This window comes from Henckelia pumila, chromosome 1 (assembly GCF_033568475.1).
Source record: "Henckelia pumila isolate YLH828 chromosome 1, ASM3356847v2, whole genome shotgun sequence".
Classification (NCBI taxonomy): Eukaryota; Viridiplantae; Streptophyta; class Magnoliopsida; order Lamiales; family Gesneriaceae; genus Henckelia; species Henckelia pumila.
The window spans coordinates 41,838,266-41,856,321 of NC_133120.1; the positions used below are offsets into that span (position 1 = coordinate 41,838,266).

General features: G+C 40.2%; 1 protein-coding gene across 1 annotated transcript; it reads right to left on the bottom strand.

The window, feature by feature from the left end:
* Positions 1–4,712: 4,712 nt before the first annotated feature.
* LOC140861543 (uncharacterized) lies at positions 4,713–15,337 on the bottom strand. The gene is made up of 2 exons (XM_073264568.1): positions 14,606–15,337; positions 4,713–5,003 (listed from the first exon to the last, which is right to left on the bottom strand). Exons 1-2 carry the CDS (start codon positions 15,335–15,337, stop codon positions 4,713–4,715), a joined length of 1,023 nt encoding a protein of 340 aa, XP_073120669.1.
* Between the last annotated feature and the right edge of the window lie 2,719 nt (positions 15,338–18,056).

Sequence of the window (18,056 nt, forward strand, 5' to 3'; positions counted from 1 at the left end):
ATATTAAACAAAAGATTGTTTATACAAAGAGTCATCAAAGCCCTCAGCCACAAGTTGGCTCACCGGGCACCCACTCTTTCATGAGCATCTCTGATCCGACAATACAATGCTGGCTCAGATAGAATAGTATACAAATGAATCCCATTCCTCCCTTTCTTGTGCTTGAGCGTAAAACTCAATGAAAAGCACTCTTGAATCATATGAGATATTTCATTAGTCTGAAGTGCAGACAGTCTCACCTGCCGACTCAAGGCATCAGCAGTAAAATTAGCAGAACCTGGATGATATTTGATTTCACAATCATAATCCTTCAGGAGATCCATCCAGCGTCTCTGTCGCATATTCAACTCTGCCTGAGTGAATAAATACTTCAAACTCTTGTGATCCGTAAATATCTCAAATTTCTCGCCATAAAGATAATGTCTCCAAATCTTGAGCGCAAATACAATGGCAGCTAACTCGAGATCATGCACTGGATAATTACTCTCATGTGACTTCAACTGTCGAGAAGCATAGGCAATAACATGTCCATGCTGTGTCAAAACACATCCTAACCCCTGACCAGAGGCATCAGTATAGACAACATAACCTCCTGATCCAGAAGGTAGAGCTAACACAGGTGCAGTAGTAAGACGTCTACGCAGCTCGTGAAATGACTCCTCACAATCCGAGGACCAAATGAAGGTAACATCTTTCCGTGTAAGCTGAGTCAAAGGCCTTGCCAACTGTGCAAAATTCTCGATGAACCGACGGTAATATCCAGCTAGACCCAAGAAACTACGAATCTCAGCAACCGTCGTCGGTCGAGACCAGTTCAGCACTGCCTCTATCTTACTAGGATCAACAGATATCCCTTCATTAGAAATCACATGACCGAGAAATACTACCCGATCAAGCCAGAATTCACACTTGCTCAATTTCGCATATAGCTGCTTATCTCGTAACGTCTGTAGAACAATCCTCAAATGTTGTGCATGCTCATCCTTGTCATGAGAATAGACAAGAATATCATCTATGAAGACGATGACAAATCTATCCAGATAATCTCGAAATACCTGATTCATCAGATTCATAAAGACTGCCGGTGCATTCGTCAAACCGAATGGCATCACCAGAAATTCATAATGCCCGTATCTGGTCTTGAAAGCAGTCGTAGATATATCTGAGTCTCGTACCCGCATCTGATGGTATCTAGATCTCAGATCTATCTTCGAATAAACAGAAGTACCCTGTAGTTGATCAAACAGATCATCAATCCGCGGCAAAGGATACTTATTCTTGATGGTGACACGATTCAACTGCCTGTAATCAATACATAATCGCATCGATCCATCTTTTTTCTTGACAAACAAAACAGGTGCTCCCCATGGAGAAACACTCGGACGAATATATCCCTTATCAAGTAGATCTTGCAACTGCTGTTTCAATTCCCTCATCTCTAAAGGTGCCAGACGATAAGGTGCTCGGGATATAGGCGTAGTTCCTGGTACTAGATCAATACCAAATTCAACCTCTCCCACCGGAGGAAAACCAGGAATCTCATCAGGGAATACATCAGGAAACTCGCTGACAACCGGTAACTGATCAATACCCGTACTACTCGTGGACATATCAACTGCATAGATGAGGTAGCCCTCCCCACCTGACTCCAAGACATGACATGCCTTCAGAGCCGAAACAAGTGGCATCGGAGGTCGCGCACCCTCACCATAAAAGTACCAGCTATCACCCTCAACGGGATGAAACTGTACCAGACGCTGATAACAATCCACATTAGCGTGATACAAAGTCAGCATATCTATTCCCAAAATACAATCAAAATCCGTCATCGCTAATATCATCAAATTAGCCGATAACACATTACCCTCAAACTCCAGAAAGCAACCCATCACTAGAAGCTTAGTTACTATCTCTTGCTTCAACGGAGTAGATACAACTAAATCCATATCTAATGATACATAAGGTAATCTATGTCTCTTAACGAAGAGACTAGAAATAAAGGAATGCGATGCTCCAGTATCAATTAATACAAGTGCAGGAATACCACATAACAAGAAGTTACCTGCCAACATGCGATCGCTTCCCTCAGTAGCCTGCTCCTGAGACAGATCAAACACCTGCCCTTGAGTCTGGGGACGAAAACCAGAAGAACTCTGTGGTGCTGGCTGCTGACGTGGAAAAGTAGAAGCCTGATATCCAACCTGGGATCCCAATCCACTAGCAGAACCCATGCGCTGAGGACAATCTCTCCGCAGATGTCCCTGCTGACCACAAATATAACAAGCCCCAGTAGCTCTCCGACATGAAGCTGCAGGGTGCTTCCCTCCACAATGGCTACAAAACTCCTCCTTCTTCTTTTTCTTCCCAAAACGGAACATACCTCGTGAACCACGAGATCCAGATGAAGTAGTAGGAGTAGAAGAAGACGTAGGTACAGATGGCACAACAGATTGAGCTCGAGGCTCAAAAGATCCACTAGGCTGTGCTGGCATCATCAACTGTGCACGCCTGTTGCTAGTCTCCACAAGACGGCAACGGTTTACCAAAGTCTCAAAAGATACTGGGTCATCACAGACGACAACCTGAGAGTAGATATCTTGGTTCAAACCTTGTAAAAAGATATCATACTTCGATGCATCACTCTCATTAATATGAGGACTGAAAGGTAGCAGATCAAGAAATCGTTGCTGATATTGATCAATAGTCATTGATCCTTGCCTCAAAGTAAGCAACTCCATCGATCGTGCTTGGCGAACAGCCGGAGGAAAATACAATTTCTGAAACTCCCGACAGAAATCCCCCCAAATCACCTGTCCTCTCTCAGTACGTGCCTGAGCAACCTTGGCATCCCACCAAAAACGTGCTCTATCCTCTAGAACGAATTCTAGAACTTCCAGTTTCTACTCCTCAGTACACTCAAAAGCTCGGAACGTGCTCTCAAGTTTAGACATCCAGCTTCTAGCTTGTTCAGGATTCTCGCCTCCCATTAAGGGTTTCGGTCCTACCTGCATGAACTTATTAATAGTATAGCGACGTCTACCCTCATGAGGACGATGTTGATCATCCTGATGATGATGGCGACGATAATGATGACCACCTCCCTGGCCAACACTACCATGACTCTCGTCAGCCATATCCTGAAAAGAATTGCACATTAAAACCCCAAATGCGCAAGAATTACTCTAACTAATTCTAAATCCCAAGTACTAATCCCAAAATCTATGCATGCTCTGATACCAAAAATGTAGTGACCCTGCATGGAATCACCTACTAACTGGCAACTAATAGCATGCATTAAACTTAATACAGCAAAATACTTAACAGAGTAAAAACGTGCGGAAACATAATCCATAATTTACATATCAGCTTAGTAATATAATCCAGGCTTAAATCTGTAGTGATACAACCATATCGAAATTCTTAAAAGTAAACATTATACAGCTAATAAATTGTGCTGTATAAAAACTTTCAAAGCTCCTGCTCCCTAGTTCTGCCTTGAACTACCAGCTCCGTCCATCCTGCGACCTGCCCCATGGAATAGGGTGTCCAAGATAACAACTAGGACGTGAGCGCTATGCCCAGTACATAGACATGAGTAAACATATGTATATAATGCATGCAACATGATGACTGGTAAAAGATCATCTGAAAAGTCATGCTCAGAACCGGCGCCATATGAGTGCTGCCACCGCACGGATCAACCTCTGGGTGCAACCACACTCGTCTAGTACACCAGAGTAGACAGACATAAATACCCCCGCCATCGCGGTACTCTCAGTGACAGACTATCGAGTATAGAGCTGAGCGGCTCTATAATCAGGTATAACAAGGAATAGGCTCAACGTGTATATGCACATGACATATGAGTATAGAAAACGGTAAAACATACATCATGCCATATAATAATGCCAAATAAATGCAACATATAAACATGTATACTCGCTGGCAATCTCAGTCAATGTGTACGTACCTCAAAGCTAGTTCAAGTATAATAGGATCCTAGGTTCCAAGCCTATATTCAAAAGTTCACCGTATCACTACACAAGTTCTATAAGCCTTAACTAAGCTAATAAGTACTCCCAAAACTTAAATAGATTCCCGGACCATACCTTCGTCCGTAGTTAGCCCTTTGGAGTCGCTAGTCCTGGATGACTATAACCACCCCTTGGTTATTCCAGAACCTCTATTATAACCGATAGGGCCCTCAAGTGTATATCTCACACTATATAACTGAAGAAGAAAACTCGGGAATTCGTAATTGAAAATGAACTCTGAACGGCCCTATTTATAGCCAAATTTCTCGGCCAGGATCGGAACTTACGATTTTGGAATCGGAGCTTCCGATCCAGCTCATTGCGTGCATGTCTGCCACGCCAGGATCGGAACTTCCGATCTACGATCGGAGCTTCCGATCTGCTCTATGACCGACACTTGTCAAAACTCGCGACTGAGTCATCGATCATTTTTGACAGCTGGGGATCGGAACTTCCGTTCCAGGATCGGAGCTTCCGTTCCGATCGGAGCTTACTATCCAGGATCGGAGCTTACTATCTGGGATCGGAGCTTACTATCTGGGATCGGAGCTTACTATCCGGCCCAAAATTAAAAAGCCCAAATTTTACTTCTGAAGTCCAATAACACTCCGAAATTGGTTAAATACCAACCCTTAATCATGTTTAACATATTATTATCTTAAAATGGTATCTGGGTTACTACAGAACTGCTTGCTGAGGAGGCCTGTGTTGTGCAGGTTGCTGCGGTGGATTAAAATGTAAAGGCTCAACAGAATTTTCAGCCTGTTTCCATCCAAAATTTGGGTGGCTTCTCCAACCCGGATTATATGAGAAACTGTATGGATTAAACTGCTGTCGCCCTTGGTTCCCCACATAATTCACTGAATCACCTTCAAAAACTGGCGGTCCTTCAAAAAATGAATCTGGCATGTATGGAATGCCACTCGCTGATCCTTCAACTGCCTCAGTGCTTCCCATGACTTGATTCACCTGCTTTGATGGTGCAGATTTATTCGCTTGCAGTTGAGCTACTTGATGAGTCAGTGAAAGAGTGGGTGCCCAGTGAGCCAACTTGTGGCTATGGGCTTTGATGACTCTTTGTAAAAAACAATCTTTTGTTTAATATAATTTACACTTTTATTAATGGCAATGACTTTATCTTTCTTCATATTGTTATATTGTGATATACTATTGTTGTTTTGATAAAGACCTTGAATATACTATAGTGTATGTAAGATGTGGTAGAACATGGGGATGTCTATCATGAAATACATCTTATAGTCACTGTATATTCTAAACTGTTCCTAGTCGATTGAGCCGTCCGATAATAAGGATAAGGATCGCTCGAGTTTGAGACTAGCATTTGCGATGCGGAGTACCACGTTTCATTGGTAGGGAACATGGAGATGTTCGAAGCATGCAAATGGATATTCATAGGATGAATAATCGAACTACCCTATCCGGACTTTCCAAGTGGTTATCACTTATCGAGTGGATAAAGTCCGCGGTTTTGGTTGTACACCATTAGTCCTTACTACTTGAAACATCATGGAGACTCTATATGCTAGTACTGTGCTTTGACTCGTTTACCGACTCTATGGGGGTCATCAGGTGTCGGGATTGGGTACAGTTACAACACATATAGGAGTCGATGCATTGTTGTCAAGGATTCACCACATACTTGCGAGTGTGGATATCCTATGCGATCTGAGGAGATATTAGTATGACGAATCTCTGGCCAGAGTACTTGATGTGATTTAAGAAATGGTTTCTTAGTAGCACATGCGATGTCACTAATTTGATCTTCAAGATGTATTGCATAGTTATCGAATCTTGAGCGACTCTCGATATACCAATGGTTGTTGATTCGATCGGGATATATGGATGAAGGGACCGTACTGTACGCTAACCAAAATCTACTGGTTCTTGTAGGCACTATCAGTGATACCTAGGGAATCATGGGGCGATGTTGCTAGGCGCTTTACCATGATTCGTTGGGCAAGTCGGAAAGTGTTGTTCTGAGTCACAAGGAGTTGTGAGCCCACGGCTAGCTGTATCCCTGAACCATTGAGGGTCACACAGTGTAATGGAGTTTTAATCCCCGTTGAGATAGTTAAATTTAAAGAGTTAAATTTAATGAATAAAGAAGTTGGACTTCTTAAATAAGAGTAAGTGAGTAGGATTTCCTAAAATGACATAAGGATGTACATTTTTGGAAACCACTGAATTCGGATTCAGGAAAATTTATCTTGACTTTAAAATGTGCAGAAATGGTTTATGTGCACATTGGTGAAATCGGTTCATCAATCGGAGTCACGATGAATTTTATATTAAGTTCTGAACATGCGGGCTTTGCTTGTCGGGCCTCAACTTATGACTAATGGGCCCTAAGGTGTTAGTGGCCTGCATTATAAATAAGTTATTGCAGTACAGAAATTACACACAACAGGTCATAATTTTGAGAGAAAAATTTCGAAACCCTAGCCTCTCTCTCAAATATTTCGGCCGAACACCCTCCCTCTCTCTGTATGAGAAATTCCGGTCTGTGATTTTGAATTGCAGTCTGGAATAGCGAATCAAATTCGTTTATTCTCTTCGCAGAAAACTTCTGATAGATTTTCTAGTGCAATCTATCAGAGGGATTAAACCTCCATTCGTGGACCTGATTGAAGGAGTTCATCAGTTCCTGGGAGAGACAACAAGAGCAGAGAAATCTGTTGGAGTCCAATAATCTCGCTTCGAGATTGAAGGTAAAATTTAATAACAGTTATTTAATTTTTACACACACAAATAATTTAATCGTAAAAGGATTGATACCCACACTATGGAATTGTTCCATACAAAATTTTAAATTTCCGCTGCACCGGGTATCAATACCGATTGATCTGAGAGCCGCGTTTTCCAACAGTGGTATCAGAGCCAGGTTGCTCAGATCAAACGATTAAATTAATCGATTGTACAAAAAATTTTGAGTCTTGGTTTTTAAAAACAAAATAAATAGTTTAAATAAAAAAAAAATTTTTTTTTTTTTCGGGCAAAACCCGGGCAGCGATTGGATCGCTGCCCGGTGGGGCAGCGACGGTCGCTGCCCCGGGCGGCGCACGGCGCCGCCCACGGCGGCGCACGTCGCCGCCCAGGGGCGGCGCTCAGCGCAGCGCAGCGCTCGGCGCTGCCCAGGGCGGCGCACGGCGCCGCCAGGGCAGCGATTGTCGCTGCCCTAAAGGGGCAGCCGGGCTGCATGGGCGCGGGCCGGCCCGGGAGTGTCCCGTGCGGCCCGCGGGAAAAATTATTTTTTTTTATTTAAATTAATTTTAATGTGTTAAAATTTTATTTTTGGTCCGGTCAAAAATTGTTTTTGATTGGTTCACGAGGCATCGGATCGAATTGTTCGAGTCCGAAAATTTTAAAATTGATTTTTGGATAAATTTGAATTTTTGGAAAATTTTAATATTTTATCCTTAAATTGAATTTTGAAATCAATTATTTTTGGTACAATTGATGATAAGATTTGATCTTATGTATATATTAAGTAAAATATGATTTTATCTATAAAATTAGATACTGTAGATAAAATATGATTTTATTTAATAAAAGGTAAAATATGATTTTATATGTAAAATATGATTTTATATATAAAATATGATTTTATCCTGTTTAAATTTAAATTGCCATATGCATGATATCCAATAAATTAATTTTGAATTAAATGTTATTGGATAAGGATGATCGATTGCCATGACCAATTTTGTAGGTGTATGTTAGGAATTTACATTTGTTTTATTGTTGTTGGTTTTATTAATGGGCCTGGTTTATGGCCCAATATGAATGTCATATGTAATAAAAGTGGGCTTGGTTTATGGCCCGTTCCCACCCCTAAAATGTATCCCCTACTTGTCATTGCTATTTATTGTAAATACATTAGATTTAGTGGGAGATCAAGATTTGAAGATGGTGGGCCCAGCAGACAATAAAGACGAAAAAATGTAAATTGGAAGCTAATGTAATAGGATTGCATTGCATACTGCATATTACCTAGGATTGGACTAAGACTCGTGATTGGCAACCACGAGTCAATTAGAAATGGAATCGATCATCCTATATATAATATATGATATTATGATTGTATGCATGTTTTAGACATAATTGTATGAATCCGGCAAGCATACAATAAATTGAAAAATGATGAGACAAATTTTCATAATTAAAAATCCCTCATTTTAAATATGATTTAAAATTGATATCAAGATAAATAAAGGAAATTTAAATTTGTTTAAATGTTCCTACCTTCCATCAACGGTCAATGTATGTGATGCTACCGCGGATACGGTCCGGCTCATATTATTGGGGGGGCCGTCCGTCGGAAAGCTGTACATTGGATCGACACATGTTGTAAGTTGGGTGGAACTCCCATGGGATCGGCTCATATTATTGGGGGATCCACATGGCGACCGTCCATCACAACTTAATATTGATGGGTCATCTTGACATGTCACTATAAACGGCGTCATATTATTGGGCCCTTATTGGACATGAGGTAAATACATGGGGGTTGCTTTGGAAGCAATTGGGCTCTACCTTTTGAGAATTATGGTTGGCTGATATTATTCGGGACCATAAGTTTGTCAATTGGACTCCATGTTCTCACTAAGGAAAAAGTTTCCCGTTTTCACTAGAGGGTAGTGAAATCGTTAAAATAGTGGGAGTGAGATTCATAAAATTAAATTCGCCTATTTTATGTCTTAGTAAATTGCTTAAACAATCATTGATATATGTCTGTTTTTCTTTTCAGTATTTCATACAATGAATTCGCGTAATCCATTATTCTCGATCCTCGAACAAAACAAGTTGACTGGCGCAAACTATACGGAATGGTTCCGGAAGTTGAAGATTGTCTTGACTTCGGAGAAGATGCTCTACGTGTTAGAGAAATCACCTCCGAAGGAAGCACCAGCTGACGTAAGTCCGGAGGAATTGGCCAAACTTGATGCATGGTGGGACCATGACATCAAGACCAAATGCTATATGCAAGCCTCGATGTCTGATGAACTCCAGAGGCGATTTGAGGACACCGTGAATGCTGCTGACATTCACGCTCAACTCAAGGAACTTTTTGGGGCTCAATCGAGGGCTGAAAGGTTCGCTACTGTTAAGGAGCTAAAGACGTGTCGCATGCGTGAAGGGACTTCGGTCCGTGATCATGGGGTACGAGTGATTTGGCTCATACAGATGTTAGCAACTCTTGATTTGGTGTTGGAGCATGAACTCAACGTGGATTTACTACTTCTGTCTCTTCCTTCTTCGTTTGACGGATTTGTGGTAAATTTTAATATGAACAAGATAGAGGCCACCCTTGAAGAGATGGTCAATATGCTTGTGACATATGAATCCACACTAAAGAAGGATAAACCAGCTTTCTTGGTGGGCTCCTCATCTTCTGCTAAGAAGGGGCCAAGTACGAAGGGTAAAAAACGTTCTGCCCCACCCAAGAAAGTCGAACCCGAGAAGAAGCACAAGACAAAGGCTTCAAACAATGGAAAATCCAAGGATGTTTGCCATTACTGCAAGAAGCCCGGTCATTGGAAGCGCAACTGCAAGGAATATCTAGAGCAGTTGGGAACTGCAAAGGGTATGTTCTATATTGAAATAAACATTTCACTTAATACTACTTCTTGTGTATTGGATACCGGATGTGGATCTCACATTTGCAATGATTTGCAGGTGATGACAAGAAGTCGCAGGCTTAGAATGGGTGAGACCCAGCTGAGGCTCGGGAATGGTTCCAGAGTTGAAGCTACAACCATTGGAGATGTTTGTTTAATTTTGCAGAACGGTTTTAAGTTATTTTTAAGAGATGTTTTATTTGTTCCGGATTTAATTAAAAACATTATTTCTGTTTCTATGCTAGATAGAGATGGTTATTCTTGCAATTTTGTGAATGAGATTTGCAATATTTACAAGAATGAATGTTTGATTGGAAATGGACAACTTGAAAACGATCTATACAACTTAAAACTAAAAGACGTTCCAATAAATTATGTTGATAAACCGGCGACAACAAACAAAAGGAAAATCGATAGTCAAAACCCGGCAAACCTTTGGCACGCTAGACTAGGTCATATTTCCTCAAGGAGGATGAACAAGCTAGTGGGAGAGGGCATGTTTGATATGTCTGATATTAACTCTCTACCTACTTGTGAATCCTGCCTAAAAGGGAAAATGACTAAATCTCCTTTTAAGGGGAAACCTGAGCGTAGTCAAAATCTGTTGGATTTGATCCATACAGATGTTTGTGGTCCATTTAGAGTTGGGACTCAACATGGCCACACCTACTTCATTACCTTTACTGATGATTATTCAAGGTATGGGTATTTATATTTAATGAAATATAAGTATGAAGCATTTGAAAAGTTCAAAGAATTCAAGGCTGAAGTAGAAAATAAGCTAGGTAAAAGTATTAAAGCACTTCGATCGGATCGAGGTGGAGAATACTTAAGTACCGTTTTTTTTGGACTATCTAAAAGAGAATGGGATTCTCTCTCAGTGGACTCCTCCTATGACACCACAACTTAATGGTGTATCGGAGCGTCGTAATCGAACTTTGTTGGACATGGTTCGATCCATGATGAGCTTCACTGAGCTTCCACCTTCGTTTTGGGGCTATGCGCTTGAAACGGCGGTATTGTTGTTGAACAACGTCCACACTAAAGCAGTGGACAAAACACCATACGAGTTATGGAATGGCAAAGCTCCTAAGTATTCGTACTTAAGGATTTGGGGATGTCCTGCTTACGTGAAGCAGACAGTGGGAGATAAGTTGGATAGTCGATCCATCTTATGTTATTTTGTAGGGTATCCGAAGAATTCAATCGGATATTATTTCTATTATCCTGCTGAAACAAAGGTGTTTGTTTCTAGGAATGCCACCTTCTTGGAGAAGGAGTTCTTATTGGATAAGAAAGGCGAGATGATGGAACTCGAAGAAGTTCGAGAAGAACCCGAAATACAAAATAACGATCCTACGCCTCAGGAACCATTACTGGACACGCCTGAACCTAGAAGATCCGAGAGGACTTCTAGACCTCCTGTTCGATATGGTCTTCTTCTTGAAGGGGATCAAGATGAACCCGACATTGGATGTGATCCAAGAAACTTCAAGGAAGCAATTTCTGATGCGGATTCAAATTTATGGCTTGAAGCTATGCAGTCTGAATTGGATTCAATGCATACAAACCAAGTTTGGTCTTTAGTAGATCCTCCTGATGGAATTGTTCCAATAGGGTGTAAATGGATCTACAAGAGAAAGCTTGGGCCTGATGGTAAGGTATTGACCTACAAGGCGCGATTGGTGGCGAAAGGTTACACTCAAAGACAAGGAGTTGACTATGATGAAACCTTTTCACCAGTTGCAATGTTCAAGTCCATAAGAATCCTTATTGCCATAGCTGCATGGTATGACTATGAGATATGGCAAATGGATGTGAAGACTGCTTTTCTTAATGGAGACATTAAGGAAGAAATCTATATGAGGCAGCCTGAGGGGTTCACATCCATGGGAAGCGAGCATAAGGTATGCAAGCTTCAGAGATCAATTTATGGTCTAAAACAAGCATCAAGAAGTTGGAACCAGAAATTTGATGAAACAATAAAAGATTTTGGTTTCATCAAGAACCCGGAGGAACCATGCGTGTACAAGAAAGTAGTTAAGGATGCTGTGACATTCTTAGTACTTTATGTTGATGACATCCTACTCATTGGGAATGATGTAGGGATGTTGCAGTCAACAAAGATATGGTTATCAGGTAGATTCTCGATGAAGGATTTGGGTGAGGCATCCTACATTCTTGGGATACAGATCTATAGAGATAGATCTAAGAGAATGATAGGACTCACTCAATCAACCTACATCGACACCATATTGAAACGGTTTTCAATGGATGGGTCCAAGAGAGGACATCTACCCATGTGTCATGGAGTTTCTTTATCCAAGTCTATGTGTCCCAAGACTGATGCAGAGATAGAGAATATGACACATGTACCATATGCGTCAGCTATAGGTAGTATCATGTATGGGATGATATCTACCAGACCGGATGTAGCATTTGCTCTGAGTCTCACGAGCAGATATCAGGCTAATCCTGGTCAAATGCATTGGAAAGCCGTGAAGGACATTCTTAAGTACTTACGAAGGACTAAGAATATGTTCATGGTATATGGAGGACGAGATCTGAAATTGGAAGGCTATACCGACTCTAGCTTCCAAAGTGACGTGGATGACTCGAAGTCAACCTCTGGATTTGTGTTCATGCTCAATGGCGGTGCTGTCTCTTGGAAGAGTTCCAAGCAGGACACCACAGCGGATTCCACCACTGAGGCTGAATACATTGTAGCATCAGCTGCTGCTAAAGAGGCCGTTTGGATGAGGAAGTTCGTCCAAGAGTTGGGCGTCATTCCTGAATTTGTTGGTCCAGTCCCGGTGTACTGTGACAACACGGGTGCCGTTGCTCAAGCAAAGGAACCAAGGTCTCATCAAAGATCCAAACACGTATTGAGGAAATACCACATCATCCGGGAGATTGTGGAAAGAGGAGACATCACTGTCGAACGAGTGGCCTCTGCAGACAATATCACTGATCCGCTTACTAAGCCCTTGCCAGGACCATTGTTTGACAAACATCGCGAAGCAATGGGTCTACGTAGTATGACTAGTTGGCTATAGGGCAAGTGGGAGATTGAAAGAGTGGGTGCCCAGTGAGCCAACTTGTGGCTATGGGCTTTGATGACTCTTTGTAAAAAACAATCTTTTGTTTAATATAATTTACACTTTTATTAATGGCAATGACTTTATCTTTCTTCATATTGTTATATTGTGATATACTATTGTTGTTTTGATAAAGACCTTGAATATACTATAGTGTATGTAAGATGTGGTAGAACATGGGGATGTCTATCATGAAATACATCTTATAGTCACTGTATATTCTAAACTGTTCCTAGTCGATTGAGCCGTCCGATAATAAGGATAAGGATCGCTCGAGTTTGAGACTAGCATTTGCGATGCGGAGTACCACGTTTCATTGGTAGGGAACATGGAGATGTTCGAAGCATGCAAATGGATATTCATAGGATGAATAATCGAACTACCCTATCCGGACTTTCCAAGTGGTTATCACTTATCGAGTGGATAAAGTCCGCGGTTTTTGTTGTACACCATTAGTCCTTACTACTTGAAACATCATGGAGACTCTATATGCTAGTACTGTGCTTTGACTCGTTTACCGACTCTATGGGGGTCATCAGGTGTCGGGATTGGGTACAGTTACAACACATATAGGAGTCGATGCATTGTTGTCAAGGATTCACCACATACTTGCGAGTGTGGATATCCTATGCGATCTGAGGAGATATTAGTGTGACGAATCTCTGGCCAGAGTACTTGATGTGATTTAAGAAATGGTTTCTTAGTAGCACATGCGATGTCACTAATTTGATCTTCAAGATGTATTGCATAGTTATCGAATCTTGAGCGACTCTCGATATACCAATGGTTGTTGATTCGATCGGGATATATGGATGAAGGGACCGTACTGTACGCTAACCAAAATCTACTGGTTCTTGTAGGCACTATCAGTGATACCTAGGGAATCATGGGGCGATGTTGCTAGGCGCTTTACCATGATTCGTTGGGCAAGTCGGAAAGTGTTGTTCTGAGTCACAAGGAGTTGTGAGCCCACGGCTAGCTGTATCCCTGAACCATTGAGGGTCACACAGTGTAATGGAGTTTTAATCCCCGTTGAGATAGTTAAATTTAAAGAGTTAAATTTAATGAATAAAGAAGTTGGACTTCTTAAATAAGAGTAAGGGAGTAGGATTTCCTAAAATGACATAAGGATGTACATTTTTGGAAACCACTGAATTCGGATTCAGGAAAATTTATCTTGACTTTAAAATGTGCAGAAATGGTTTATGTGCACATTGGTGAAATCGTTTCATCAATCGGAGTCACGATGAATTTTATATTAAGTTCTGAACATGCGGGCTTTGCTTGTCGGGCCTCAACTTATGACTAATGGGCCCTAAGGTGTTAGTGGCCTGCATTATAAATAAGTTATTGTAGTACAGAAATTACACACAACAGGTCATAATTTTGAGAGAAAAATTTCGAAACCCTAGCCTCTCTCTCAAATATTTCGGCCGAACACCCTCCCTCTCTCTGTCTGAGAAATTCCGGTCTGTGATTTTGAATTGCAGTCTGGAATAGCGAATCAAATTCGTTTATTCTCTTCGCAGAAAACTTTTTATAGATTTTCTAGTGCAATCTATCAGAGGGATTAAACCTCCATTCGTGGACCTGATTGAAGGAGTTCATCAGTTCCTGGGAGAGACAACAAGAGCAGAGAAATCTGTTGGAGTCCAATAATCTCGCTTCGAGATTGAAGGTAAAATTTAATAACTGTTATTTAATTTTTACACACACAAATAATTTAATCGTAAAAGGATTGATACCCACACTATGGAATTGTTCCATACAAAATTTTAAACTTCCGCTGCACCGGGTATCAATACCGATTGATCTGAGAGCCGCGTTTTCCAACAGTCAGTCCATCAAGTTTTGCTGTAATTGCTGTCAGAGCATCCATCTCCAAAAATCCAACTTTCTTTTCCCTCCTGCTGTCTTGCCAACTAACATTGCTTTCAGCCATATTCGAAATGATTTCAAGTGCTGCTGCAGGAGTTTTTCTATATAGGCTGCCATTGGCAGCTGCATCAAGCATGGAACGCACAGATGAATCAACCCCGTAGTAGAAAGTCTCTACTTGTTGGCCTATGGAGAGATCGTGTACTGGACATACTCTCAACATCTTTTTAAATCTCGACCATGCGGCATTCAGTGATTCTCCATCTTTCTGCTTAAACGACATAATTGCATTCCGAAGCTGTGTAACTTTGGTGGGTGGAAAATACTTATGCATGAAAACTTCAACCAAACCATCCCAAGTAGTAATTGATCCCTCTGGCAAGTCTCGCAGCCATTCTATCGCTTCTCCTTGTAGAGAAAACGGAAAGAGCCTCAATCGAACAGCATCAGCAGTCACTCCATTAACTTTGAAGGTGTCACAGATTGACAAGAATTGCTCCAGATGAGCATTCGGATCCTCAGAAGGCGTGCCTCCAAATCTGACTTGCATTTGAATCATCTGGATGATGGCTGGTTTAAGTTCAAAAGTATTCGCCTGAACTGCAGGGCGAACAATGCTGGATCCATATCCTCCAACTAACGGTCGATGAAGGTCCATCAGAGTGCGGTTGTTCTCTTCCTCAGCCATATTTTCTTACTCCTCTTCAGATTCAAAATTAATGGCTAAGTTATGTTGTCTTCGTTCTCTACGTATAGGACGAAGAGTGCTTTCAATCTCCAAATCAAGCGGTATGAGGTCTTCAGAATCTCGAGCACGGCTCATATAACATGAGATATACTCCTAAAAAAATTTAAAGTGCACAAATCAACCACTTGAATAACAATTAAACAACGTAAAATAAAAACCTAGTCTCAACTAAATAATCAATCCTAATAGTAAACAAATAGTCCCCGGCAACGGCGCCAAAAACTTGACCGATTATTTCGGTATTAAAAATAATTACTGGCAAGTGTACCAGGTCAAGTTATAATATAGTTGGACAGAGTCCAAGTCGATCCCACAGAGACTAATGTTTAAATACTAAGATATAGACTATTCAAATTAATCTAGGCTAAATAAAATGAAGGATTTTTCTGAACTATTAAACTAATTAAATTAAAATAAATTATTCTAAAACAGAAACTTAAATTAAATTAAAAGAGCAGAAAAGCTTTAAGACTGATTCAAATTTTAGGAAAACGACCAGGAACACACAACGGTACCAGACATCGATAATTGTCATGTATTGGATTTAATCAAACAAAACTCATTCATATTCACGACGAAATTCCATAGAATAATTATTAACCTATTTTTAGAATTAATAACCCTATTTCCATTTAACAGTCCAATTATTTCTAAATGAATTTAATTAAACAAAAACGCATTCACGAGTTATGGAATTTCAGCTTTCGCCTAAAATTGCACACTGAAACCGAATACTATTTCTAGTCGGTTTAACCATGTGTTGATCAATATTTTTGAAGCTAAATTTCAATCTTTTCTTTTTCAAGTCCAGATCGAACGACATACATGTAATTAATTGGCCAGATTAAAAGCAAGAATTATGCACAAACATTAATCAATAAATATTCCATAAATCAAAATTCAATCAATCCATTCCATGAACAAAAATCAATAGTCTGGCCCTATTGTGGCCCCGATCAAAAGACGACTACTCCATAATAAAATCAAACAAAAGTTTCATGTTTGAATTCATAATAAAATAAAACAAAAAAAGAGGAAAAGAAAATTCTCAGCAATAGTGCCGAATCTTGCTTGCGTTGCGCGTTTCTTCTCTTCCAAGCTCCAACCGTCAAATCCCGAAAATCTCTCCAAAATTTATCAGTCTAAAATCAGAAGTTCAAAAGTCTTCTCTAATTAGGGCTTGATTCCCTTTTATATCTCCCTTATTTTCGTTCAAAATAATATCCAATATAGCCCAAAATAATCAGAATTCCAAAATTCCCAAATTCTGCGCGAATTATTATTATTATTTTCCATATTTGCAATGTACACGGACCCCGGACGAGGTCCGTGCCTAGGTCCGTGTATTAAAACTTCAGCCCAAACAAAATACGAAGCCACACGGACCCTCTTCCAGAAGGTGCACGGGGTCCGTGCACTTCTCTGTTATGAAAATCTCAAACGCCGAAGGTACACGGACCCTTTCCCAGACAGTGCACGGGGTCCGTGTATTATTTTTCTTCCAAGGTATTTTGCTTCGAACATGCACTGACCCCCTTCCAGACGATGCACGGAGTCCGTGCATTATTTCCTTCCTTCAATTCTCTTTGCTACTTAAGATTTTTTCGTGTTTCCCGGCCAAGTTCCAACATGACATTGAATTGTTTGACTTTTTCTTCAATATTCAGTTCTTCTCAAATCTTAGTCAAACCTACAATCATAGAAAATAAGACGATTTATGCACAAAACTCGGAATATAAATGCCAAATAAGCACGAATACGACAAAATAAAGTGCCAAATAAGCTATAAACTTCGTGCTTATCAGTTCTCCCATCACACCTGAAAAAAATACAGGTACTGAATTTCAAACCATAAGGCATCGGATAAACTTTTTTTGCTAACTAAATTAATACTGTGTATAATAAAGTAATACACAAATTAATATCGTGCAGAAAAAATTACCATAATGTGGCGTGAAACTCAAAGAATGGGTGCTCCGTCTAGCCATAATTTTGCAAATGCTGCTTATAAACTATTGAGAGCTATTTGCCTCCATGATATTCAACAGCAGATTGTTTTCTCTCATGTTGCAAATAAGGAAAATCACCTACACTGTAAACAAACTATTATTTTATCATATAACAACAATTTAATTCATTAAGTTTTATATCATATAACAGGCTGCCTAGAACAACTTTTTTGGCATAAACTAATACTAAGCCACAATTTAATTCATTAAATTTTTATGTTTGATATTATTCTCACTTATTACAATAACTGCTGTACTAGATCCAACATAGAGCAAAAAATACAGGATTTGATAGCAAAACAGAGTAGAACAGTGAAAAAGTAGGTATAAAATCAAGGGACTCAATTCAACAACCACCTCATCACCATTTCCCTTCAAGATGGATACCTATGGTAGTTCTGGGATTCAATTGCCATTTTCACAAAAAACCAAAGAAATCCTAACTCAAATTTCCATCAAGTAATTTCTGAGGTGTTATACAGAGAATGAGCCATTCTACTAATGGATGGTTAAGAATTGCAATGACCAAATTTATACGTCAAAAGTAATATTTCTTAAAATCTATTTCATGTCCATCTCAATTTCTTAATATAATCATGTATGTGATGCTCTTACAGAGAAAAGATACACCCACAAAGAGGCCTATCGAC